General features: G+C 41.8%; 1 protein-coding gene across 1 annotated transcript in view; it reads right to left on the bottom strand.

Annotated features, from left to right (window-relative positions):
* LOC144696047 (mannosyl-oligosaccharide 1,2-alpha-mannosidase IA-like) overlaps nt 1–26,961 on the bottom strand; it is a 142,164-nt gene that overhangs the window by 89,586 nt on the left and 25,617 nt on the right. Inside the window, exons 2-5 of the mRNA XM_078567252.1 lie at nt 22,677–22,773; nt 10,764–10,879; nt 5,326–5,406; nt 2,355–2,449 (exon numbers count right to left, since the gene is read on the bottom strand). Coding sequence (XP_078423378.1) covers nt 2,355–2,449; nt 5,326–5,406; nt 10,764–10,879; nt 22,677–22,773 — 389 coding nt within the window. The remainder of the gene's footprint in view (nt 1–2,354; nt 2,450–5,325; nt 5,407–10,763; nt 10,880–22,676; nt 22,774–26,961) is intronic.

The raw sequence follows: 26,961 nt of genomic DNA, 5'->3' as shown, positions 1-26,961 counted from the left end.
AGAATGAAAGGTGATCTTACTTAAACATATGACCTGAGGGGACTTAAATAGGGCGGATAACGGGAGGATATTTCCTCTTGTGGGGGAGACTAGAACTAGAGGACAGTTTAAAAATAAGAGGTCTCCCTTTTAAGAAGGAGATGAGGAGAATTCTTTTCCTCTCAGACGGTCATTAGTCTGTGGAATTCTCTTCCTTAGAAAGCAGTAGAAGACGGATCATTGAATTTATTCAAGGCTGAGTTGGATAGATTTTTGATAGGCAATGGATTCAAGAGCTATGGAAGAGGGACAAGAAAGCGGAGTTGAGACTACAATCAGATCAGCCATGATTTTATTGAATGGTGGAGCAGACTTTAAGGGCTGAATGGCCTACTCCTGATCCTAATTCCTATGTTCACCGGCATTACAATCACTGAATCAATGAGCGTTACCATTGATCAGAAACTGAACTGGACCAGCAACATAAATGCTGTGGCTACAAGGGCAGGTGAGTAACTTACCTCCCGACTCCCCAAAGCCTGTCCACCATCTACAAGGCACAGATCAGGAGTGTGACTGAAGACTCCCCACTTGCCTGGATGCATTCTACTCCAACACTCAGGAAGCTGAACATCATGGAGGACAAAGCAGCCCACTTAATTGGCATCCCATCAACCACCTTAAACATTCGCTCAGTCCACAGTCGCAGCAGTGTGTACCATCTACAAGATGAACTGCAACAACTCACCATGGCTCCTTTGACAGCACCTTCCAAACCCGCGATCTTTACCACCTAGAAGGACAAAGGCAGCAGACACATGGAACACCACACGACCTGCAAGGTCCCCTCTATCTCACATACAATCCTGACTTTGGACTATTTCGCTGTTGCTGGATCAAAAGCCTGGAACTCCCTTCCTAGCAGCATTGTAAATGGTATCTATACCACATGGACTGTAGCAGTTAAAGTAAGGATAAGCAATAAATGCTCGTCTTGCCAGCGATGCTCAAATCCCAAGAATGAATTTTAAAAACCTTCAACCTCCTTACAAAAAAAGCTAAGAATAAGGCAGTCTTGCTGCAGCCTTAAAGGGCTTTGGTGAGATGACACCAAGTGCACTGTGAACAGTTTTGGCCTCCTTACCCAACAAAGGATATACTTGCATTATTGGGCATGCAACAAAGGTTTACAAGATTGATTCATGCAAAGAGAGGACCGTCTTAAAAGAGATTGAGAGGAAAGGACATATTGTTCTCAGGAGTTTAGGAAAGTGAGAGGTAATCTCACTGATATGAATGGATTTCTTAAAGGATATGACAGGGCAGAAGCTGAAAGGCTGTTTATCATGTCTAAAGAGTTTAGAACTAGGGGATTTAATCTCAAGAGAAAAGGGTCAGCCATTTAGAACTGAGATGAGGAGAAATTTCTTCACTCAGAGGATTGTGAATCTTTGAAATTCTCTACTCCATGAGAATGTACAGTCTATGATTGAGATAATAGCTTTTTGGGTACTGAGGAACAGGGTGGGAAAGCAAGAATTGAAGTGGCAGTCCAGCCATGAACTTATTGAATGGCAGAGCAGACTTGAGGAGTTGATTGGACAATTTTTGCTCTTATTTGGAGGAAGTGAATGGAGTTAGAGACAAAGTTGTTTGTCGTGAAAACAAGTTCAGCCTGGAGAAAAGGATGATAGTGGATGGAGACTGGTTGGGACACTGTTCAGGGAAGAACTTGAAAGCTCACAGGCCGCCCTGGCAGGAGATGGAGGTGTTGAGAGAATCGATGTCCATTGCGAAAAGGAGATAGTAGGGCCAGGAAATTTGAATTAGTTAAGTGGTGGAGGTCACCAAGTGAGATGCAGATGTAGGTGGGATGGAGTGGTTGATGGGAGATAAAAATGAAGTTGTAAAAAGGAAAAGGTTCTCTTGGGTCAGGAGCAGGTTAAAACGGTCTAATGGGCCAGTCCTGTTTGTGGTCCTTGGGGAGTAGGTGGAAGTGGGCTAAGCAGGGTTGGCGATCTGAGGGTGGAGGTTGTTGGGGAGGAAGATCTCTAGAGAGGAGGTCAGTGAAGCTCTGGGAAAAAATTATTTGAGGGTCAGTAGTGGGGTCATGATTCAGAGGGAGATATGAGGAATTAAGAAAGTGGTACATGAATGGCAAGTTGGAGCATGGCGCAATTGCCCTCTCATTCCTATTGCCTACATAGTAGCAAGTGATGGGGAATCATCAACCATCCACACTGAAAGTTCCTTTTTGTTTTAGTTATTTCAAGAAAAAAGGGTTCAAATGTCTTTTGAGGAAGATATAATGGTGTTAAATATTATTCTAATGCAATTCACCTTGAATGTATTACGTTTGAATTAGGACATCTTACCTACGGAGGTTTATCAAGGCCCAGGGGATGCCTGTCGGGGTGTTAAATGCCGGTAGTAGCTTCTCTCCTAATTCAATTGCTTTCATCTTGAATAACTGCAACAGAGAGAACACGATAATTGAGAGTATTATACCAAAAAGTAAAAAAATCTCAAAGATAATACATCATACCATATGGTTGCTAAATTTGTTGATGACACAAAGATAGGCCAAATGTGAAATTGTCCATTTTGGCAAGAATGAAAAAGCATACTATTTAAATGATGAGAGATTACAGAGCTCTGAGATTCAGAGAGATCTGGGTGTCCGAGTGCATGAATCACAAAAGGCTAGTGTGCAGATATAACAAGTAATTAGGAAAGCTAACAGAATGTTATTATTTATTGCGAGGAAAACTGAATACAAAAGTAGGGAGGTTATGCTTCAGTTGTACAGGACACTGTGAAAGAAACATAGCTTTTTATTTTCTGTTGACTGCGAATTAAAATTACAATGGCTGCAGTTTGAGAGACATGGAGATATATACAACGCTGCAGTCCTGGAACAGAGTGTGCCATGAAAGACAGGATGGTGCCAGAAAGGAGTCCTGGACCAAGGGAGCTGCCTGACAACAGCATTTTAATTGGCTCCTGACCAGGGTTTGGGTGTGGTAGCAGTGCAGCAAAAAGCTCCTGGCCTGCAAAGAGAAAACATCTAAAATCTCTTTTCCTCATATCTCTATAACCTGCTCTCTCTCTGAGGAAACCCCTGTCAAGAGGCAAAGGGGAAAAGCACTGTTAAAGACATTGAAAGGCAAGTGCTCAACCAGTGAACTAAATATTGAAAGTCCTAGAAGAGCGCCTCATGTCATCAACATGAACTGAAAGGACTTTGGAAGATATCGATCAAAATCAACCCATCAAATCCTGCACTTCAGAATTGGTGCTATTGAACTGTTTTATCCCACCCTTAAAATCCATGATTTGTGTGTCTTATATGTGTGTGTGTGTGTATATATATATATATATATATATAGGGATTTAAAATGGGGGTAGAGTTTAAGTTATGGTGTTAGAAGTTAGCAGTTCATACTTCTCTCTTTGGCACTGGTTAATGACAGTTTGTTCAATAAACAACTGTTTACTTAAGTTTACAAACCTGGTGCTTGTATTCTGTTAACCTAAATCAAACAGTTAGATAGAATTGGGGCAATCTAGCGGTTTGATCAATTTTTTTTACATTTGTCACGGCTCAGGGAACAGTGGGGCCTGATATTACAGCGCACTATCCCCAGTGAGTCATGACAACTGATGAAACCACATCTCGAGTACCATGTACAGTACTGGTCTCCTTATTTGAGGAAGGATGTAAATGCGGTAGAAGCAGTTCAGAGAAGGTTTACTAGACTTATAGGAATGGGTGGGTTGTCTTATAAAAGAAGGCTGTATAAGCTAGGTTTGTATCCACTGGAGTTCAGAAGAGTAAGAGGAGACTTGACTGAAACCTATAAAGATCCTGAGGGATCTTGACAGGGTGAATGTGGAGAGGATGCTTCCTCTTGTGGAAGAATCTAGAACTAGGGAATCACTGTTTTAAAATAAAGGGTTGCTCATTTAAGACAGAGATGAAAATATTTTTTTTCTCTTTCGGAGGGTCACGAGTCTTTAGAGCTCTCTTCCTCAAAAGCCAGTGGAAGCAGAGTCTTTGAATATTTTTAGGGCAGAGCTCGACAGATTCTTGATAAGCAATGGGGTGAACCCACCATTCCTGGTATTTGTCTAGTAAACCTTCTCTAAACTGCTTCCTTCCTCAAATAAGGAGACCAATGCTGGTCCAGATATGGTTTCACCAGTTGTCACGACTCACTGGGGATAGTGCGCTGTAATATCAAGCCCCACTGTTCCCTGAGCCATGACAAATGTGAAAAAATCTGATCAAACCATCAGATTGCCCCAACTCTGTTTAATTTAGGTTAACAGAATATGAGCACCAGGTTTGTAAACTTAATAAGTAAATAACTTTATTGAACAAACTTATCAGGGGTAGGTGAAAATGTGGAGTTAAGGTTACAATCAGATCAGCTATGATCTTATTGAATGGCAGAGAAGGCTCGAGGGGCAGAGTGATCTACTCCTACTCCTAATTTGTATGTTCATCTATTCTAAAGACTGCACTGACTGACCTATTCCATAGACAATAGGCCCACCTCTTCATTTCTGGACAGAGAACAACATCTTTCACATATGCTAGTTGTTCTTTCATGGCTTTGCTCATGAAAACTGAAGGTAAGAGGAAGCTTCCCCCCAAGAACATTAGTGATGCTGTGAGTAAAGGAACAACTGTTATAGCCTCTGAATCTTTACTTGGTGACAGAAATATGCAACTACAGGTTAACTGTTGCCACAGAACAGTGTACCCCAAATAATCTAGTAAAAGGGGTCTGGAAAAATGGCCATGGATACAAGGTTAAATGCAAGAAATTTAAAAGGGAGCAAGAGGTTATTCTCCACACAGAGTTGTGAAGTTGTGGAATTCACTGCCATGGTTAGTGGTTGAGGCAGAAACTATTCTAGATTGATAGGTGAATTTAAAAAAGATGAAAGAATACACAAGAACAGTACATACGAGTAGAATTATCTGAGGATAAACCACGACATGAGCTGTTTGGGCAGAATGGTCTTATTTCACTCTGTAACATTATATATTTCTAAGCCGATGACAGATGTCATTAACTAGTTCCTGACCCTTGTTACTGGGTTGTTTCCCTGTCATTAACAGATTAAGCCATCAAACTTGTGCCAATTTCATCATTTTCAGTTTTTCCCTCACATAATTGCACATTAAATGACTTTAATGTAATTGTTTGAGAACAGGATTCAACTGCCAGAAAAACAGGATTCAACCGCAAAAAAATGCAATTTTCTAATATATCAATCAGTTAAAATCCTCTCAAGAAACTGCATACAGTGTCAAGCAAACATGTTGTGTCTCACCTCATCACCAGTCAAGTAATATGCTGACAGCAGCCCACCAACAAAACGGATGGTCACTTCAAAGACAGATACTTCTCCATTCTGAAAGGCAAAAAAGAGGGGCAAAGTTTATGGTATATCATAAATACAACCTACAAAACCTCTCTAATCTACTGGTTTCAATAACTAAGTCACAAAAAAGGTTACATTTTATAGTGAATGACAAAGCATCGAGTATTATTTATAACCAGGTTAACTCATTGATACAATATATGGGGTGGAAACTTGCAAATAGCACATCGCATAGTCAGTCTAAAATTGACATTGGTATGTGAACGGCCAGCACCTCTGCCTCCAGAGGCAGCTCACATTGATACAGAAGGATATTGGACGATCTGCCTTGTTGGGAGTGACTTGAAGTTAAGTCCCAGGAAGAGGAGTATGCCAGGGTGATTGCAACAACTAGACTCTGCTCCTTCTGGATCCACAGGAACATTTCCTTGAAAAAATTCTGAAAAACTCAGTCTCGTTCTTATTACATTCATACTGCCCAATTTCTGTAAGATGGTCTAAACAATTATTAGGCTCATCGTCTATACATTTAAGAGTTAGACATTTTCCAAGTGTCTTTAGGGCTCAGGACCTTTACCCTGAAATTGGAACAAGCTATACAGGCCAATTTCTACTCCTGTCAATGTTAGAACTCACTTCCTGTGAGCTTACCAACATTCCATTAAATGTGTTAGTGTCTTCTGGTCACTGGCCATTTAAAAATATATATATACTCTATATTCTATGCACACTCAGAACTAAGGTTTACATTAAATTAATACATGCTTGAATTGTCAATCTGAAAGCTTGCAATGATCCTGTTCAACTACTTTAATAGCCTCTTTAACCAGTATAAATGATAAACTGTAAGCCAATTCAGCAATGAATTAGACAATTTCTTTGCAAAATGGAAAAGCAATGTTGAAAAATGAAAACAAGACTTAGCATCAGCTACATTTTGTAATGCATAAAGTGAGGGCATTAAGAATTCCAGCCTACATTATGCAAGGATGTGCTGTATACACCAAAGATGGGAGTTACTAAGTCCTTTCTTTCTTGGTAGGTGTAAGTTGTCCAGACTTTGCTGCCATACAGCAATGTGCTGAGGATACAGGCCTTGTAGATAAGCATCTTGGTCCTGCAGGTCAGTTTATTGTTTTCCCATGATCGTTTTGTTAGGTGGCCAAAATTGGTGGCTGCCTTTCCAATGCATGTTCTGAGCTCTTCGTCAAGAGACAGGTTGTCTGACATCGTAGATCCATGATAGCAGAGGACACATTCTTGGCATTACAAGGAAAGAAAGTCACCACTGAAGTAGTCCTTTCTAGGGCAAACATGCCAAGCATGCTAACTCTAATCAAACAAAGAAGCTTCATTGGCTTGGGCATGTGCACAGAATGGAACATGGCCACATCCCTAATGAGATGCTATACATGGATGTAGCCCATGCCAAGAGACCAACAGGGTGCCCAAAGGTCCGATGCAAGGATGCTGTCAAAACAGACATGAAAGTCCTCAACATCAATTACAATAAATGGGAAATTCTAGCTCATGATTGATGCAAATTGTGACCCCAGCTGTGGGCAGGAATTCGCCACCACAACAATAAATGGTTTCAGAAGCTCCAAAGCATACGCCAGCCCTGCATACAAGGCATCAGCAGAGATCATCCCGCATCACCGACAAGGGACAACTTTGTCTAAGGCACTTATGGCAGACCTTGCCTTTCCAGAATCAACTTGTTCACCCATCAAGAGGTGCAGATGATCTCATCTGATCCTACCAAAGTTCTGAGGCTGAAATCCCATCATCTTTTGCAGATGGAAGGATGCCAATCAATTATTCACTGACAACTCACCAGTAACCAGAGTGTATAAGCAGGGGTGGGAGAACATTGCCTTGGCATTGAGCACTCTTGCACTACAACTAGAGAAGCCGGAGAGACACCTGCATTAAAATGTTTGACTTCATAAAATTGTCACAGTGAGCAATTAGGATGACTGAATAAACGTTGACAGCCATCTACATAGAAAACCATTTATACCAATCAAACTAAGTTACCAGTACCAAAAATGTCTGCTTTCGCAGCTTAGTATAATTAACATGAACTGACCCTGCAACCTGTGGTGGTGTTTGAAGGTAAAGGCAAGTGAGGTAGTGAGGTGGCTTTCAGAGGCTTCCCCACCTTCTTGATGCTGAGTCCCTCAAGGAGGCACAAAGTGCCTGACTACAAGGAACCCCACCAGCAGGCTGCTGGCAAACACAGTAGGGTTTGTTAGGTGGCCTTCTGAGGGTGCGGCAAAGTCATAGGGCCCTGTGTCAGCACCTTCAGCCTCTGACTTAAGTGGGGGAGGTTTTTGCCACTGCCAAGAGGCTGACATGGGGCCCTCTCCCGTGATCAAGTGGGCCTGGCTGCTATCTTTGCCGCCACAACAGGCTGTATTAAATCCCCACTCAAGGTCAGGGAGGCGGTTGCTCTTTTCTTGTCGGGTGGCATTACCTCTGTGCTAATGAGACAGATTAAAGACAGATAAAGCAGCTCAAAACTGGACATCCACAAAGCATTATGGTCAACAACAGAACTGTATAACTACCAAAACGTATCACCTCATTGACTAGCAAATCCTTCACTTCTTGATCACCACTGAGCCAGGAGACCAACTTTGGCTCAATGCGAAATGCAGAAGGGCATGCTTGACGCTGTACCAGGCATATTTACCAAGCTGTTACATAGGGATACCAACATGCTAAACATCAAAAGCAGCAGGCTATAAAAGGTGCTAATTGATGACATAATCAATACAGAATACATCAAAGCAAAACCCTGTAGTTCTATCATATCCAGACAAGAAATGTGGGCAACAACTAAGGTGGCACCTTGAACATCACCATCTGTAACCACAGAGGATCTCAGCATGATGCATTTGCTCATATCTTTAGTTAAACATCATAAATTCACTCGCAGTTAAGTTCACTGGCCACAGCAAAGGTCAGAATAATAGTTATTACAGCAAAGAAGGAAGCTGTCACACTGAAGACCTGTGCACCAGAACTAGTTGCTTTTCTTGTCAAGCTGCTTCAAGTACGGATATATCAGGCTGGCATCTAGCTGGGAGGAAGATTGCCTGAGTAGACCTATTCACAAAGCACATGATAAATATAGGAATAGGAGGAGTAGGTTATTCAGCCCCTCGAGCCTGCTCTGCTATTCAACAGCAACTTGGAAGACCTTCTACCTCAATGCCATTTTCTCGCGCTATCCCCATATCCCTTGATATCTTTAATATCTAGAAATCTATCAATCTTTGTCTTGAATATACTCAATGACTGAACTCCAAAGATTCACCATCCTCTAAGTGATATAGATTGTGAATAGTTGGGGCCCAAGCGCTGGCCCTTGCAGTACCCCATGACTCACTGCCTGCCAACCTGATAATGACCCATTTATTCCTACTCTGCTTTCTGTCCGTTAGCCAATTCTTAATCCCTGCCAGTATATTGCCACCAATCCCATGTGCTCTAATTTTGCTTACTAACCTCTTGTGTGGGACCTTATCAAAAGCCTTCTGAAAATCCAAATATGCCACAGACAGCAGACACATGGGATCACCTGGAAGTTCCTCTCCAAGCCACTCACCAATTTGACTTGGAAATATATCGCCATTCCTTTACCGTCGCTAGGTCAAAATCCTGGAACTTCTTTAATAACAGCACTGTGGGTGTACCTACACCACAGCGACTGCAGCAATTCAAAAAGACAGCTCACCACCACCTTCTCAAGGACAATTAGGGATGGGCAATCAATGCTGGCCCAGCCAGTGAAGCCCACATCCCGTGAATTAATAAAAACAAACAACACATTTGGTTCCCCTTATTCTGCTAGTTAAACTTCACCAAGCCAACTACTGACCTTTTAGCCTCCTCCCAATTTTCACTGAAGTGATTGCACAAGGCAAAAATAGTGCCACAGAGTGATATCACTCACTAAAACCCAGTCAACAATACACAGTTAAGATTCTGCCAGGACGTCAACGTAGCCTTGACCCAAACAGGAACACAAGAGCTAAATGTCAAAATAAAGTGGACAATAGCTGCTCTCAATATCAAGGCAGCATCTGACCAAGTATGACACCAAAGAGCCTTAGCAAATCTAAATTCCATGGGAATCAAATGAAACTCAGTCCAATGGCTGGGGTCACACCTGACATGAAGGAAAACAGCTGTTGTTGTCCAAAGCCAATCAGCACAGCCCCAGCACATAAGTGCAGAAGCTCTTCTGGGAAGCGTCATGGCCCAACTATCATTAATTACTTCATCAATTAAATTCCCTTCATTATAAGGTTAAGACTGGGGCCATTTGCTGAAGATTCCACAATGTTCAGGTCCATTCACAGCTCCTCTGACAAGGAATCAGCCCATTCCTGCCAGCAAACTATTTGATTTCATTACTGACCAGAAGCTGAGCTGCCAATCATATCTACATAATGGTTACATTACATTATATTATTACAGGGCAGAGGATGGGAACTCTGCACAAGTGGCTCATTTTTTAAAAATTCATTCATGAGGTATGGGCGTCGCTGGCTAGGCCACCATTTATTGCCCATCCCTAATTGCCTTTGCTCAGAGGGCATTTATGAGTCAACCACATTACTATAGGTCTGGAGTCACATGCAGGCCATTCCTTCCCGAAACTGCATTAGTGAACCAGATGGGTTTTTACAACAATAGGCAATGGTTTCATGGTCATCCAGATTTTTTATTGAATTTAAACTCCATCATTCGAACCCAGGTCCCCAGAGCATCAGCCTGGGTCTCTGGATTACTAGTCCAGTGACAATACCACTACGCCATCGCTTCCTAACCCCTCAAAGCCTCTCCAACATTTCATTTACATGGATCAAGTCAGGAGTGTGATGGAATATTCACCATTCACCTGGATGGATGCAGCACCAGTAAGATTCAAGTAGCTGAACATCATCCAGGCCAGAGGAGTTTGCTTGGTCAGTGGTTCTGCTACTAGATTCATTATCCATCACCAGCACACTATAATTATTCACACTTTCTATAATGTGCGAAAATCTATAACAGTTACTGAATTTCCTTTTTCAACATATTATTTCCTTCAAGAATTTGATTAAAATTTTCCAGACATAACATTTACAGGGCTGACCATTCTCAATTAACCAATAGGTTTCAAGGTGAGATTTTTTTCCCTGCATTATAGACTCTATCCACTACTGATGCCAGGTTTATTGCTCTTTTGTCATCCGCCTTATTCCTTCCTCCATTTTAGTAGAGGGATGTTATATTTTCAATCCATTGGCGCTACTTCCATATCTGAATAAAACCCTTGAGTGAAAACTAGAGTTTTCTCTTAGGGATCTGCTTCAAAACAGCAAACTCACCACATTAAAGTCCAGGTTGCTTTCCACCCATTCTCTGGCTTCTCTAAACTCCTCCTGAAGGCCCATAATGTAGAGTGTGTCCAAAGAGTCCACAATTGTAGCTCCCAGAAGCCCTCCTGCAGTAAGACAATAATAGGGCTTCATCAACCACTCGCACCTTGATCATTTTTATAGCATAATCTTTTATCTTTATGATATTAGCTTTACTGTGTCATTGAATCAAAACTAAATAGCGGAAATAAACAATAAATAATTCCTCGAAAAGATAATAAAATTGACAATGCAGCAGTAAATGGAACTTTGTGACACTCATAGGGAAAGAGCAAAGTACAAAAGGGCCATTTTTTATCAACTGTCTAGGTAAGGGAAGAGACAAGGATCATGGGGGCCATAGAGAAGATGGTCAGTGCAGGCAGAATCTTAAATAAGAAAAGCAAGACAACAGAATAGGGCCAAGCTACCAGAGAATGAAGAGGATCTAGAAACAAGTTAGAAAATAAAAGTATAAACAGAATATCATTTCATTGACAAAAAAATTGAAAACTCTATTCAAACATCAATCTTCCACCATCTCAAAAATTTAAAAGCTCCAGCTATTCTGAAAGAACTATTCGGTGTTCACAACATAATATAGCACCAAGTTCCTTTTTCAGGCTCTCTTACAAACTAATTGGTCACTTAATTGTAACTTTTACATTCAAACAATGTTTCAAATTCTGGTGTATCAGCTTCATTCATTGTTGGTTGTTGCTTCTTGCTTTGCTAAGAACGATGAAACTTTCATGAATGCCTTTATAGGTTCTGGGAATGACTCAATTCATGAAAGTAACTAGAGATGAGAGCTGACCAATACTTGCATAGTAACAATTCCACATGTTCAGATTGGCACTATGTCTGCAACCCAGTACCTTATTTACCATAAATAAAAACAGAAAATCCTGGAAATACTCAACAGGTCAGGCAGCATCTGTACAGAGAGAAACAAAGTTAATGTTTCAGCTCGATAGCCAATCATCAGGAGTGAACAAAAGTTAGAGTTTTAACAGGTTTTAAGCAACTTATAGTGGCAAGAAATGAAGAGGAAGGAAGGAAAGAACAGAAAGAAAGGTCTATGATAAAGTGGAAAGCAGGAGAGTCTAAATGAGAAAAAAGATGATGGTGCAAAGAAAAAGGGAGTGGTAATAGAAAAAGTAAAAAATGGGTCTAGAATAGGTACAAATGGCAATAACAGAATCATTACCAATAGCTGCTATCTGAAAAAACAGCACCTGAGAATTGTTAAATTCAGTGTTGAGTCTAGGAGACTATAAAGTGCCTAATGGAAAGATGAGGTGCTGTTTCTTGAGCTTCCAATTGCAGGAACCCCTAGTCCACCCCACCAGCCTTCATGTTCAACGGAGAATCCTCTGCATCGACCAACATATCTTCCCTTCCCCTTTCAGCATTCCATAGGAACTGTTCTCACCCTGACACCCTGCTCCATTTGTCAATCACTCCCTACAGATCCTCCCCTTTTCCATGGCAACTTCTCATGCAAGCACAGAAAATGCAAGCAACTGCCTTTTCACCTCCTCCCTTCCCACCACCCAGGGCTCCAAATACTATGCCCAGGTGAAAGCGCAATTTATTTGTACTTCTTTCAATTTAGTATACTGCACCCCCAGTCAGAATAATCTCCTTTACACTGGGGAGAGAAAAGAGATTGGGTGATCGCATCGGAGCACACCTCTGCTCAGTCTGCAAGGGTGATTCTGAGCTTCTGGCCACATACCATTTTAATTCTGCACCACACTCTCACTCTAACCTTATTGGCCTCCTACACTGTTTTGATGAAGCTGACTGAAAGCTTGATCATTGGATTAGGCACTTTACAGCCTTCCGGGCACAACATTAAGTTCAACAATTTCAAGTCAGAACCATCATTCCCATTTTTTCCAGACATTAGCTCTTGGTAGTGGTTCAGCTATTGCCATTTACATCTTTTCCAGACCCATCCTGTTTCTTATCCCATTACCAACCCCTTTTGTCTTGCACCATCCATTCCTTTTGTCATTTGATCACTCCTACCTTCCACCCTATCAAGGTCTTTCCCTTTTGTTCTTTTCTCCCTCTTTCCTCGCTTTTGTACTTAAAATCTGTTACATCTTTAACTTTTTTCACTTCTGGTGAAAGGTCATTGACCTGAATCGTTAACACTGTCTCTCCACAAATGCAGACCTGTTGAGTACTTGCAGCACTTTTCTGTTTTTACTTCAGACTTCCTGCATATGTATTATTCTGCCTTGTACCTTACTGTTCATTCAGGCTAAACACTTCTCTGATGGGTCATAAATTACTCTATTACCCCATAATCTTTTACTTGTCAGAATATTGTAGCTCTGTATCATTCAACTTAATAAGTAGAAACACAGAAACCTCAAGCACAAAAAAAATTAATCTCATTTCCCTAAGATTAGAGCTCAGGGTGCACTTATTCCCCAGGTGCAAAGCACAACAAATAGGATCACAAGCCTGTTAGGCCAAGTCTCCGCCCTCTTCATATTGCTTCTAGATTCCTGCAGCTTTTCTAGGAGGTGGGTGGAACTAGTCATTTAAATGAGGTGGGAAGAGACATTCCAGGACCTATCATCTCATTTTGCTGTTCCTTCAGCAACCAGGTTCTCATTTCAAGTAGTCCCAGAAGCAACAGACTCAATTCCCTGTATCCTTCTCTAAAAGTAAGTCTTCTTTACCCTTAACAGGGGCAAGGTACCAAGGGTCAGCTAGTTGCTTTCTGATTCATTTTTAAAGCGGTCAGAAAGTTCCAATAATTGTAGCTGACTCTTCTCTCCCAATCCCAGGCATTAAGACCTGCTAGAAGGTCACCCTGTGCTTGGGGAGTGTCTAGGCCATTAAAATGACTTTAATCTACACATAGAATTGGTTTCACATCAGGTTAGTAACAGCACATTTTGGGTGTGCTCTGTCTTCCTAGAACACAGGCCTTGGGGAATCTGGGCCAGCAGTTATATCTGATGTTACTCTTCAAGACAATTGTCCAATTTTGCCTCAATGATATCCAAACTACTTTGCCCCACAACATCCCTGTAAGATATTCCAATAACCAGTAAAGTCATGTAAGATGCTGAGGGATGTGGATGAGCAGAGTGATCTAGAATTTCAAATATCTAATTCCCTGCAAGTGTGAGCACAAGTCGATAAAGCTGTAAAAATGACCAATACCATTTTGGGTTTGACAAATAGGGACACAGATTTATATAGGACAATGGGTAGGCATAGTCAAAGAGTTTGCGCCCAGTTTTGAGCATTCCCACAATAAGGAGGGCACTGAAGCCATAAACAATATACAGAGATCAGGATGATGCCCAGGAATGGCAAACTACAGTTATTAGGAGAGCAGTGAAGATGAATAGGGGATTTAATGGAAGTTTTTAAAATTGTGAAGTGCCTTAATGCAGCGAATAAGGAAAGACAACTGCCCCTGGTTGAGTCATCAGCAATGAGTGATAATTCATTTACAAGTAAGGCAAGAGGAGTTGATAGAAATTTCTTTGTGCAGGATATTGTAAAGAGCATGGAATACTTTCTCACAGGAAGTCAGTGTGAAAGACCATTGCAATTTTTAAGAGGAAAGCAGTTCAGGCTTTGAAATATAGGAAGATACAAGTGATTGTGGAGAAAACAGGAAACAGACAACAGGAAAGTTGGAAAGAGGCACCTGTATAGTGTACCATGATTTCCTTTCATGTTGTAAGCTTATATTCCTCTATAGTAATATTTATAAAATTTGTTGATGATGTTGAAGTTACATATCCAATTATCAGCATGAGAGTTTATGGCAGTCCGAAAGAATTTGGACCAATTAAGTGAACAGAAAAAAGAATGGCAGGTGTAGAAGATTCTAAAATTAGGCAGATTGGAACAGGAAACCTGAAACATTCAAAACTGAAACAATGCAATGAATCTAGTGATGGCTGAATAACATTTGGATGAATATCTGTTCAAGACACAATGTTACCCTTACATTATGTGTCAACCTTGATCTGGTGCTAGTACTCTGACTTCTGTGTCAGCAGTTGTGGCTTTAAGCCACAAAATCTGACATTTATGTGCGCTAACGACAGTGAGGTGCTAAGGGAGGTCTTCTGTGTAATGTAGTGCTGAGCGAGTATGATAATAAGAACTGTAGTTTTGAGGCAGTGCTAAGGGAGGTCTGCAAGGTCAGGAGTGCTGCCCGAGATATTAAACTGAGGCCCCATCTGCCCTACAATAATGTAGAAGATCCCTTGGCACCATTCAAAGAACTGCAAGCTTTCCCGTTTCCTGGCCAATATTTATCCCGCAAGCAACGTCACTTAAAGCAGACTATCTGCTCATTTAACTCAATGCTGTTTGTGGAACTTTGCTGTGCTATAAATTGGCCACATTTCCCTATATTACAACAGTGACCACACTTCAAAAGTACTTAATTGTCTGTAAAATTCTTTGAAATGTCCCAAGATGTGAAAGATGCTAAATAAATGTAAACATGTTCTTTCTTTCATACAGAGTTGGAACATGCCAGGTTCAATCCTCATTCAGATTTCTTTAATCTCAGTTGGTTAGTGGTAAAAGTCTAACATTCAATTCACATGCCCAAGGTTAAGAAGGGGAAAACTACACCAGAATTCAAAATTCTATGTGAATATTGGTTGGCATATTAGTCTCTGCTGTAATAATTCCTACAATACACATAGACAAGGTGGGAAAGTACAGAGATTATGAACTCCAGCATACATACTGCAAACAAAGAAAATTAGGAATAGGAAAATTCCAATGAGTTCATCAGTATGCACAGTCCTATTGGTCTGGATTTTGCTCTCAGCAGTGAAAGAATAATGCTTGCTGCTCACCTCACTGACAGCTACACACAGACTTTCGCACATTTGTCAGTAGAGATTTCCTCTAATCCACAGTCTTTTCCTACATACCGCCCCTACGTGAAATCTGTAGCATATGTGAGCAGGGCAAGCAACAAGAGATCTTCAACCAATCAGACTGAAGAATACTCAATGAGCCACATAAAGGCCCAGATTTTCACACCTCCATCCATGTCGAAACATAGGCATGACATTTCGTTGGCACGGGATAAAGGTGCAGGTAATGCCCTACACTCCCAACCTGGCTGACTCTATTGCAGGAGTAAGCATCTTGTGCCCCCTCAGCCAGCAACTTTTGTGGAGTCTTGCCAGCTTCAAGGTTCACAGACCCTCAGAAGAGTCATGAAATATAGTCTGGATTAGAGAACTTCTTGAAAGGCAAATTTAAATAGTCTTACCCATGTCCTTACCATGCCCTCCATGGCACCTGCATACCTTTTTGCAGAAACTGATGTCAGACCATCTGTCTTTGTTGATACAGTTCCAAGGTGGCCTCATCATGAATGCCTGGCTGAGCTCCAGAACTCAGAAATGGATTAGCTCATCAGGGGTTCTGTTTTGGCAGGTACAAGTGGAGTGTTTGCTTTGCTTGACTGACATCTTTATGATGATATAATAAGTTATTCTTTGTTCTGTTTTGACAATGTCTGTATGTTTATCTGGACAAGATTCAGAGGTGTGAAGTGAGGGAAGCTTGTTATTGATATTATGAATGGCTCTGTCTGATTGATACCTTTATAGGGTTGTAAGAACATCAGTTCTTTTCAAAGCAGATTTCTGAATGGGTGTTATTTTTCCCCTCAGCCTTTCAAGATTTACCATTGTTATTATATGGCTTATTGGTTCTGTACATAGTGCATACTAGGTGAGCGAGCGTGGAAGTGGTATGGGGGCATGGAAGAGCCATGGGTGGCATGGAGGGGACATGGGGTGTGAGTGGGGGTAGGGGGGCAGTGAGGGGGTGTGAGGGGTGAGGACTAGAGGGCCTAACAGGTTTTAAAATAACTGGGACAAAGTCCCAGAGAAGAGAGGCTGGCATTCTAACCAGCCCATCTGGCCATTCGCCCACCTCCATGGCCACCTTCAATCTGCTTCTGGGGTCAGTAGGCCTGACTCAATCCAACCTCCCACCCCCTTGCCAAGAGCAAAAATTGCAACTGACAATTGCTTTTATTTCAAGGCAGATCTGCTGAGCGGTGGGCTACCCGCCTCGGTGGCGAAAATTCGGCCCTAGGTATCCAAACCAGGAAGTACAAAGTAGGAAATATAAATCAGATTTAAATGTACAGAAACCAAGATAAAAGAGACAGACAGAAGTAGTTAAAAAAAACTCCTGAAGTTTCTGTCAGACTTCTTCCATTATAACAAGAGTGCTGATAGCCTCAGCATTATTCTCATCAGAAATTCCGGGCAACATTGTTATCAGTCTTATACAAGACTTTTTTTTTTAAATGTCCTACATTTATTTCTCTGAATAAATAGGACTCCACACTTGTAAACTTAATTTTTTAGAGCCAAAGAGTTTGTTCAAGAATAATCATGACTTATCACACTGTTTAAAAACTCACTACTGAATGCACCAGCCCGAACCTTTTCAGTCATTTATAGTGCAGAACTAGGGGGAAAGTACATCAAGTTTATATCATCGCATTGCATTCATTTCAATGCTGAGTCCATTAGCAAGGACTACAATAGCGCATCCAATGAAGAGCAGGGCATCTCTGACAGGAATTTCTGGACTTCCTCATCTGGCTGCACACATCTATTCCAGCAGCTGCTGGCGGATTTCCTCCATTATAAAGAGAAAGCCGACAGCATCACTATTATTCAAATCACAATTTCCGGCCAGTGTTCTTAGCTCTATACAAGGTATATTTCAGATTTCAGTATTCCTGAATGAGGTGCTTTCCCCAGTTACTTAGACAGCAAATATTATTCTACATATTCCCTATATTGTGCTGACTATGGCTTCATATCCCAAAACTCACTCTTGTAATTACTGTGGGTTAGGGGTGGGAGGTTGGTGGTGAAACAGGACAACACACTGCTTTATGCCACAAATTTTATCTCATCTGTAGAAGTATAAATCACAGAAGGCCATTTGGCCTACCATGCCTCTACTGACTCTTTGAAAGAGCCATCCATTTCATCCCAATCTCCTGCTCTCTCCTGCTAGCCCTCTAATTTTCTCTACTTCGGTTATATACTGAATTACCATCTGAAAGTTAATATTGACCCTGTTTTCACTATTTTTTTAAGGCAGTGTGTTCCATGTCATAACTTGTTGTGTTTAAAAAAAAACACTTCATCTTGCTTCTGGCAGCTTTGCCAATTACCGTAAATCTGTTACCAATCCTTCAGCTACTGGAAATCCTTACTTATTTTATCAAAACCCTTCATGATTTGAGTTTCTCTGTTAAATCTCCCTTAACCTTCTCTGCTCTAAGGAGAACAATCCCAGGTCTCTAGTCTCCCCACGTAACTGTGCCCCTTATCCATGGTATCATTCTAGTCAGTCTCTTCAGCAGCCTCTAAGGCCTTGACATCCTTTCTAAAGTCTTTGGTACTATGATCTCAGCATTACTAAAGCTTATTTAGATAATGCATTGTGCAAATTAGCAGGTCAATGACCTGAAAAATCTGGGACACAGGGAGGAACATACTTAGTGCAATAGGACATATCTCAATACCTTCAGAATTTTCTAAAAAAAATCTTCTACAAATCTAAGCGCACATTGACATAGTAGAAAAAATGAAGTGTGGAATTTAAAATAACTGATGCAGGTTCAGCTCACTGGTTGAAGAACCGGTGGGAAACCAGAGTCGCCTCTGAGGGTGGGGAGAGCTGACCAAATTAGTTGCCTATTAGGCACTTAACTGGCCAGTATTGGGTCTTCTCCAGGTTCAAGATCCCAGGGGTGTCAATTCTGCCTCCCTCCAACCACCCCGTACTGAGACCGGCAGCTTTCCATTGCCGACAGCACCATCTGGGAGCTGTTGGCAGTGCTCCTAGGATCACTGTGCGATTCCTGGACTCAGGTGAGTGAGAACAGGATGGGGGTTGTGGGAGAGGGGGGGCGCAGGGTGGTCGGAAGCAAGGGCAGAGGTATGGCTTTCAGTGGCCATCCCCTTCCCTACACCGGGTCCCTTGGTTGGGAACTGTGGCCTTTCAAAGAAGGACCTCCCTCACCCCTCCTCCTCCTGATGCTGGGTCCCTCGATCAGGCACTGTGGCTTTTGTATTCTATGTCCCTAGAGTAACAAAGTGAGAGACAACTGCTATGTAAGCCATAGACTTTTGACAGCTTTGTATCCACTGTCGGGATAAAGCTTTAAGAAACTGTATAAAATGGCAGAATGACCAAGGCAACATGGTACAGCTTTAAGAAGTCTCTCAATTATTGAAGAAATTAAGAAAGATTGGGGAGGAAAAAAGCCATGAATGAGAAAATGAATGCTGGAAGGTAATCACTGTTACCGTTTTATTCATCTCTACAATTAAAGAAACAACTGTCATGAGTGAATAAACCCTCATTTGTTTTGAACATTAAGCTCGTCTGCACGTCTATTTGACCACTGGGTCCTGGGCCTGCTTAGTTTATTACATATTGTGCCAGAAGTGAACTTGTGGCACTCTGAGAAAGGTCAAGAGATGCTATCACGGCACAACCAGAAATCCAACAAGGAACAAATCAGACGGTGAAGGTGACAGTGGAAAGAACTGAGTCTGTGATGCAGCATTTGATGCAGAGACTAGCATTGGGACAGTCCAAGGCAACAGACCCACAGCTTATCCAGCCTAGCTTGGTATTGTAAAGCATGACTCCAGACAGCAATGCAGAGCCAAATCTTCTGGTCTTCTAATGATGTACAGAATGAGAAAAGAGCCAAAAAAATAGTCAGCATGGATTGTTGCTCCTTTTTTATTAAGAGATGCCCAAAAGACAAGCTTTGTCTTGGAACTGACAGATGTAGCTGATATCATACACTGAAGGAGGAATTCCTGGGCATACTGGGATAAACCCCAGGGTGAGAGCTGGACGGTTTCAAGCCTCAGCTTGTGAGATAAGGAAACGTCCACTATCACAGATGACTACATCCCATGACAAATCACCCAGCAAAGATTGTGGAGCTGATTGTCATAGACCATCCCCTCCAAACTCTACAGCTGAACAACAGGAGATGAGTCAGACAAAGAGAGCCTGCAGGCGTCCATGGGGGTGGTGACCGTAGTAGAGTGACATCTAGTGGTGGAGGAACTAGCTCATGATTGAGCAGGCAATTCCTCCAAAACCCCGAGGGTGCCAACCTAGCCTGGTGAACCAGAGAAATTACACTGAGACGGGAGTGGGGAAAATCTGAAGTCCACCAAGAAGCTGTAAGGAAGGCTGTAAGAAAGGATATAATTGCATTAGAGCAGTTCAGAGAACTTTCACTCGATTGATTCCTGGGATGAAGGGGTTATCTTTGAGGAAAGGTTGGACAGGTTGTGCCTGTATTCACTGGTGTTCAGAAGAATGGAAGGGGATCTCATTGAAACATATAAATGATCCTGAGGGGACTTGAAAGGGTGCATGCTGAAAGGACATTTCCCCTTTTGGGAGAGGCTAGAACTCGGGGACACAGTGTAAAAATAAGTGGTCTCCCATTTAAGATGGAGATTAGGAGAATTTTTTTCTCTTGAGGGTCGTTAGTATCTCTTCCCTAGACAGCAGTGGAGGCAGGGTCATTGAGCATTTTTAAGGCTGAGTTAGACTGACTCCCTTGTTAATCAAGAGCCTAAGGTTATAGGGGTGAAAAAAAGTACCACAATTAGATCAGCCACCATTTTATCAAATGATGGAGCAGGCTTGAGGGGCTGAATGGCCTATTCTTGCTCCTAATTCATATGTTCATATGACACTGTAGCCTCTTTGATGACAAAACTACAAATGTCAAATCTGATAAGCTGTTGATCTCTAGTAAGTTTCAAACCAGAACAAGTGTGTGTGTGTGTATATATATATATATATATATATATATATGTATATAAATATAAAGAGAGTTCCACATACTAACGACCCTCAAGAGAAAAACATTCTCCTAATCTCCATCTTAAATGGGAGACCACTTATTTTTAAACTGTGTCCCTGAGTTCTAGCCTCTTCCAAAAGGGGAAATGTCCTTTCAGTTTGTGAAAACAGAAGTGGTTTCAGTTTATTTACAACCAGTAGAAGGCAAAATAAGAGGGGCTGGATATTACTGTAACAATAAGAATGATATATGTACAGGGTGACCAGGTAGACGTAGAACTATCCATATCAAAACCCTTTCAATAAACACTTGTTGGGTAAGTAGCTCAAGGGTAGAAAAAATCCAGATAAAATCTTACAATTTTTTGACCAGGAATTTAAAAAGAAGTTCAATCATACTGCAATTCCTGCTCAAAATGTCAACTGGCAAGACTTAAGCCACATTTCTGCATTCCATTAGTCCCTCTAACCATATATAATTCAGAACAATTCCAATCGGCCTCGTGCGGTCTCTGGAAGGATCTGCTAAGAGCATACAAATATATTTTCCTCATAGTTTATTATGCAACCAGGTATTCAGAGGCTCTCCCTCAATTAATATGGCATCAAAAAACTTTTGCCAATTAATTAGGGTGTGTTCCAGGATAACAATGGATAGGAATCCCTAGAGATTCTCATAGATCAGGGACTCTGTTTAAATCCAAACGATGTGAGACCTTTGTGTATTGTTAAAGATTAAGGCTCAATGAATCTCGATATAACATCCCCAAACCGATGGAGTGGTAGAGTGTTTCAATAAAATTTTGAAAAGCATGCTTAAAAATAGTAGACAGGGTTGGCAAGAACAGGGATGTCTTGTTACCGTACATAATATTTGCAATTCAGAAAGTTCCTCAGGCCTCTGGGGTTTTCACCTTTGAAGCTTCTTTATGGGAGACAACCCCATGGTCTTCCAGATGTTATTAGGGAAGAATGGGAGGAACTCAATAGCTCTCTCGGAATGTGCTGGAACACATCCTGAAAATAAGGGAGAAGGTAGAAGCAGTCACTCCTATAATAAGGGAACACTTGAAAAAGGCCCAAGAAAAGTAATGTCTATACTATAATAAGCAGGACAGAGAGAAGCAGTTCCATCAGGCCAACTGAGTTTTGCTTCTGATTCCAACGCCTGGCAGCTCAATGGGCAGGGCCTATACAAGATTGTGGAATGAATAAGGCATGTAAACGACAAAGGTAGTCAGCTTGCAAGACGATGGAAGAAGCAGAACCATCATGTTAATCTGCTGAAACCAAGGAGAGAGCAGGAGACCATTATGTCCGAGATGGGTCTACTTTTAGAAACTAAGACCCAAGAAGTCAGGGTATTTCACCTGGCTGAAGAACTAACAGCACAGCAGTGATTAAAACTGCTAAAATTAGTTGAAAGAAACTGGGATGTTTTTATTCCAACAGGGCTTTGCAAGGCGAGACCAGGGGGCTGAACACCCCTAACAAACATCACTCAGATTGGTCGAAGAAATGGCCTGGGCTTCTTTGCAAAATAAGGAATTCAGTTTTCAGTCTACAGTCCTAACTTTGTTTCTAGTTCTCTTAGTAGCTCCCCCTCCCCGCCAACCCCCTGGCAATTGGTTTAATTATCTACCCCCTTGGTTCCATTATCTCCCCCTCAACACTGCACACTGGTCCATTATCACCCTACTCCTACTCACCGGTTCTATTATAAATCCCCACAGTTCCAAAATACATCCCCCCTCAGCCACACTGGTTCCATTATACCCCCAATCCCCCAAACCAGTTCCATTATTACCCCTCCATTAGTCTCTACGTCTAAACCTGGTTAACTTGAAGGACTCAGAAGCATATTTAGCTTTTGTTCAATTAACTACAATTTTCTCTTAATAAAGACATACCAACAATGCTAGACAATACCCCTGTTCAATAAAACTTCTACGTAAAGAATAATTATTTTGGCAAATGACTCACCAAACAAGCCACTTGTATGTCCACTCTTCGACAATGGCTTGAGTTCATTGGTTCCCCATGCATATTGTCTGTAGTTATCCCAAGCAAATTTCATCATCTAGAGACCAGGAAAAACAATCAAAAGTTATTCCTTGTGTGTATAGGTAAATGTGATTACAGCAACATGGATAAAGATGATGGAAGAGCTGAAAGCAAAGGATAAAAGTTTAATAAATATAGAAAACTTATAAGTTTTCTATATTTATTAAACTTTTATAATACATAATAATACATAGACTGTGAACTACAGTGAAATCAAACTTGGGTCCAAAGCTGAATCTCAGAGGATCAATGAAACAGAGGCTGGAAAATGTGCGTAAACCAGTTCTGCCTCGATTCTGTCATTGTTTTCCATTCTTGGGCAGATTTACTCTCAGCAACTACTCTCAGTAGCAAAGAATTCCAGCTCCAAAAATAAAATGAACAGAAACATTTTTCCTAATCTCGCTTCTTAAACTCCATAACAATAAACTCCATAAAATTTATGACATTTCATGCCTGACTCATCAACATGAGGAAACAGGCATTGAGAGAGGGAGGTCAGAGTGGGTTTTGTCAACTCCAACTTCATCTTTTTGCTAGCATTCAGTAACCTACAGATTGTCACATCTGTCCCTTGGCTACAAGAAACCATGTTGGTCTTGCTATTCTCCGCTGATTGATTAGTAGCATGCTATTTTAGAAGGGATGACTAAAAGCTTAATTGAAGAGGTGTATTTTAAAATGGCGTTATGGGAGAAGAGAGAGGTGGGGAGTTTTAGGGAGCAAATTCCAGAGCTTATTGCTCAGATTGAGGGCACAGCCACCAATAGGGGATGAAGAAAGTGGCAAATCACAAGAGTCCAGAGCTGAGGCAATGCAGAGTTTTCAGCAGGTTGTAGGAGGTTACAGAGAGAGGGGTGGGGGTGGACCAGGCCATGGAGAAAGTTAAACACAATGAGAATTTTAAATTTGAGGCATTGCTGAACCAATATAGGTCAGCGAACACAGGGGTGATTGGTGAACGGTTCTTGATATATATTAAAATTTGGGAAGCAGAGTTTTGGCTGAGCTCAACTACACTGAAATCAAACTCGGGTCCAAAACTGAATCACAGAGGATCAATGAAGCAGAGACTTGCGTTGTAAACTAGTTCTACCTCCGATTCTGTCACTGTTTTCCATTTTTGGGCAGATTTACTCTTGGCAACTATTCTCAGCAGAAAAGAGTTATAGAGTGTGCCAACCAGGACCACATTGTAACAGTCGAATCAGAATCAAAAGCATAGATGAGAATTTTCACAGAAGATGGGGTGAGGCAGGAATGGAGATGGGTAATGTTCAGATCTGAAGTATGCAGTCTTTATGATGGACAGTATATGGGGTCAGAAGCTTGGATCAAGGTAAAATAGAATGCCATGGCTGTGAAGAGTCTGGTCCAGCTTGAAATGGAAGGGGTGGTATGGAATCAATGGTGAGAGAATGGAGTTTGTGCCAGGGAGAGAAGATAATGGCTTCGACTTCCCAATGTTTAGCTGGAGGAAATAATAGGGCTGTATGTTGGACAAGCAGGTTTATAACAAAGAGGCAGCAGAGGATCAAGAGAAGTGGTAATGAGGTAGAGTTGGATACTGTTGGTTGGATGATGTGACTGAGGGACAGTATGTAAATGAGTAATAGGAGAGGTCAAGAGCAAACTCTTGGGAGAAACCAGAAGTAACTCTGCAAGTTAGGGAGAGGAGCCATTGCAGGAGATCCTCTTGACAAGCGGACTGGGAACAATGGAATGAGGCAAGGACTGAACACCCAGTTGGATAATGGGGGAAAGACGATGGAGGAAGATGGTGCACTCAACCCTGTAAAGGAGTGCAGAGACATAAAGAAGGATGAGGAGAAATATCACAAAGGATGTCAATCATGACTTTCATTAGGGACATTTTAGTGCTGTGTAAAGAATGGAAACCTGGTTGGAGTTGTTCAAAATGGAGTTGTGGGAAAGATGGGAAACGCATTTTTTACCCAGAGGGAATGCGCTGCCTGGGAGGGTGGTGGAGGTGGATTGCCTCACATCCTTCACAAAGTACCTGGATGAGCACTTAGCACATCATAACACTCAAGGTTATGGGCCAAGTGCTGGTAAATGGGATTAGGTAGGTAGGTCAGATGTTTCTCACGTGTTGGTGCAGACTCGATGAGCCGAAGGCCCTCTTCTGCACTGTGTGATTCTGTGATTTGGGAAGTGACGACACATACTAGGACTTTGGAAAGGGAAAGGAAGTATAGAGATGGTGTGGTGAACAGAGAGTTAGAGAGTGTTTTTTTGAGGAAAAAGATGATGATGGTAGAGTTGAAAGGGACAGGGACAATACCTGAGGAAAGGGAACCGTTTACAATTTCAGATAGCATGAGGACAGAAAGGAAACTTGGGTGGTCAGCAGTTCTGTGGGAATAGGGATGGAAGAGTAGGAGGTGGATCTCTTGGGCAAGATGAACACACAATTACATGAAGGCAGATAGGTACAGAGGAAATAGGTGGTGTAGGCCATTCAGCCCCTCCAGCCTGCTCTACCATACAACAGGATCAGCCTCAATGCCATTTTCCCACACCATCCCCATATCCCTTGATGCCTTTAATATTTAAAAATCTGTTGATCTCGGTCTTGAACACACTCAATGACTTAGCCGCCACAGTCCTCTGAGATAGAGAATTCCAAAGATTCACCACCCTGAATGAAGAAATTTCTCATCTCAGTTCTAAATGGCATACCTATGGGCTTAGTATTGCTGGAGCACCACTCTGGCACCTCCAACTAGGGCCCAGGAGAGTGGGGAAGGTTGGGGGGGGGGGTGGGCATTGCTTGCAGACTGTTCCAAACACTGGGGGCCAAGCTCAGTTTTAAACGGAGTTCTCATCAAACAATCAAGGACAGGACCTCACTCATCAATGCCACTAAAAGTGAGTATTTTACGACAGGCACATCACAAAAAACAGGGAGGGAGACCATAGAAAATTATTTTATTTCGAGAATGGGAGGGGGTAGGAGGGAGACAGTAGTGAACCTTATCAAACACCAGGCAAAAACTATATGGGTGAAATGGGGTTTCTAACTTTAAAAAAGTGTTGCTGAATTTGAGAATTTGGAGAAGCTTGTTCAAGTAGAACCATGGCAGCCTCACTGCTGCACAGCAAATATAATATCCGCTACCGTGTATGCTTTCTGTAAGCTCCCGTTTTCATTACATGTTTTGTGCTTTTTTGTGTATGTGAGTAGGGGTGGCATTTGAGTTATGGGGCACCAGCCCTTTTGATTCTGTGTTCAGTAAAAGATGATCTTTCTGTTGCTACAAGCCAAATCTATTGGTGCCAACAGAGAGTGGGTTGATGGGATGGAGCAGAGAGCATGTGGAACTGAAGGTTCCTTGTTGATGAGAACCATTCACTGAACCAATTGGCTGACCAGGCTGCTAGCCCTATAAGCACCACAGTGCAAAGCTAGTCTGTGGTATGTTCAAGGACAGATTGTGACCAATTTCTCCCTTAAATCAGTTGGTAAAAATTTGATTATTGCTGCTTGACAACAACAACTTACATTTAGATAGCGTCTTTAACGTAGCAAAACACCCCAGATGTAAGGAAGAGCTTGGGCAGCTGAAGGCAAGGCCAACATTGATGGGGCTAAGTCAGTGTGGGAGAGGCAAGAGTTGGAGTAGCTCAGGGTTCTGGAGGGTTGTAGGGCTGGCCGAGGTTGCAAAGATTGGGGCGAGGCCATAAAGGAATTTCAACATGAGGATGAAAATTTATGTTGCTGATTGCCAAATTATGTGAATTATTTTGAGGAATCAGCCTTTCAATTCTGTTTTATGATATCCCTGCTGGAAATCCTAGTCCCTTAATAAAAAAGGAATTCAGTAAGAAATCACTTAGCACTCAGAGCATGTGTGGTGATGTTGTAGGTGCATTCATGGTGTACAAATTATGACAGGTTTGGTTAAGGTAGACAAGGAAAAACTGTTCCCATTAACATATGGTAGAAAGACAAGGGGACACAGATATAAAGTTTTGGGCAAGCGATACAGGGGGAATGTGAGGAAGAACTTTTTTATGCAGCGAGTGGTAATGACCACGAGGGCGGTGGAAGCAGAGAAATCAATGATTTCAAAAGGAACTTGGATGGGCACTCAAAGGAAATAAACTTACAGGATATTGGGATAGAGTGGGGGTATGGGACTCATTGGATTGCTCCAAGGAGAGCCAACATGGACTCAAT

The sequence above is a fragment of the Cetorhinus maximus genome, chromosome 21, assembly GCF_964194155.1.
Source record: "Cetorhinus maximus chromosome 21, sCetMax3.hap1.1, whole genome shotgun sequence".
NCBI lineage: Eukaryota > Metazoa > Chordata > Chondrichthyes > Lamniformes > Cetorhinidae > Cetorhinus > Cetorhinus maximus.
Note: the sequence above shows the minus strand (reverse complement) of the source record. Positions and strands in the feature narration are given on the sequence as shown.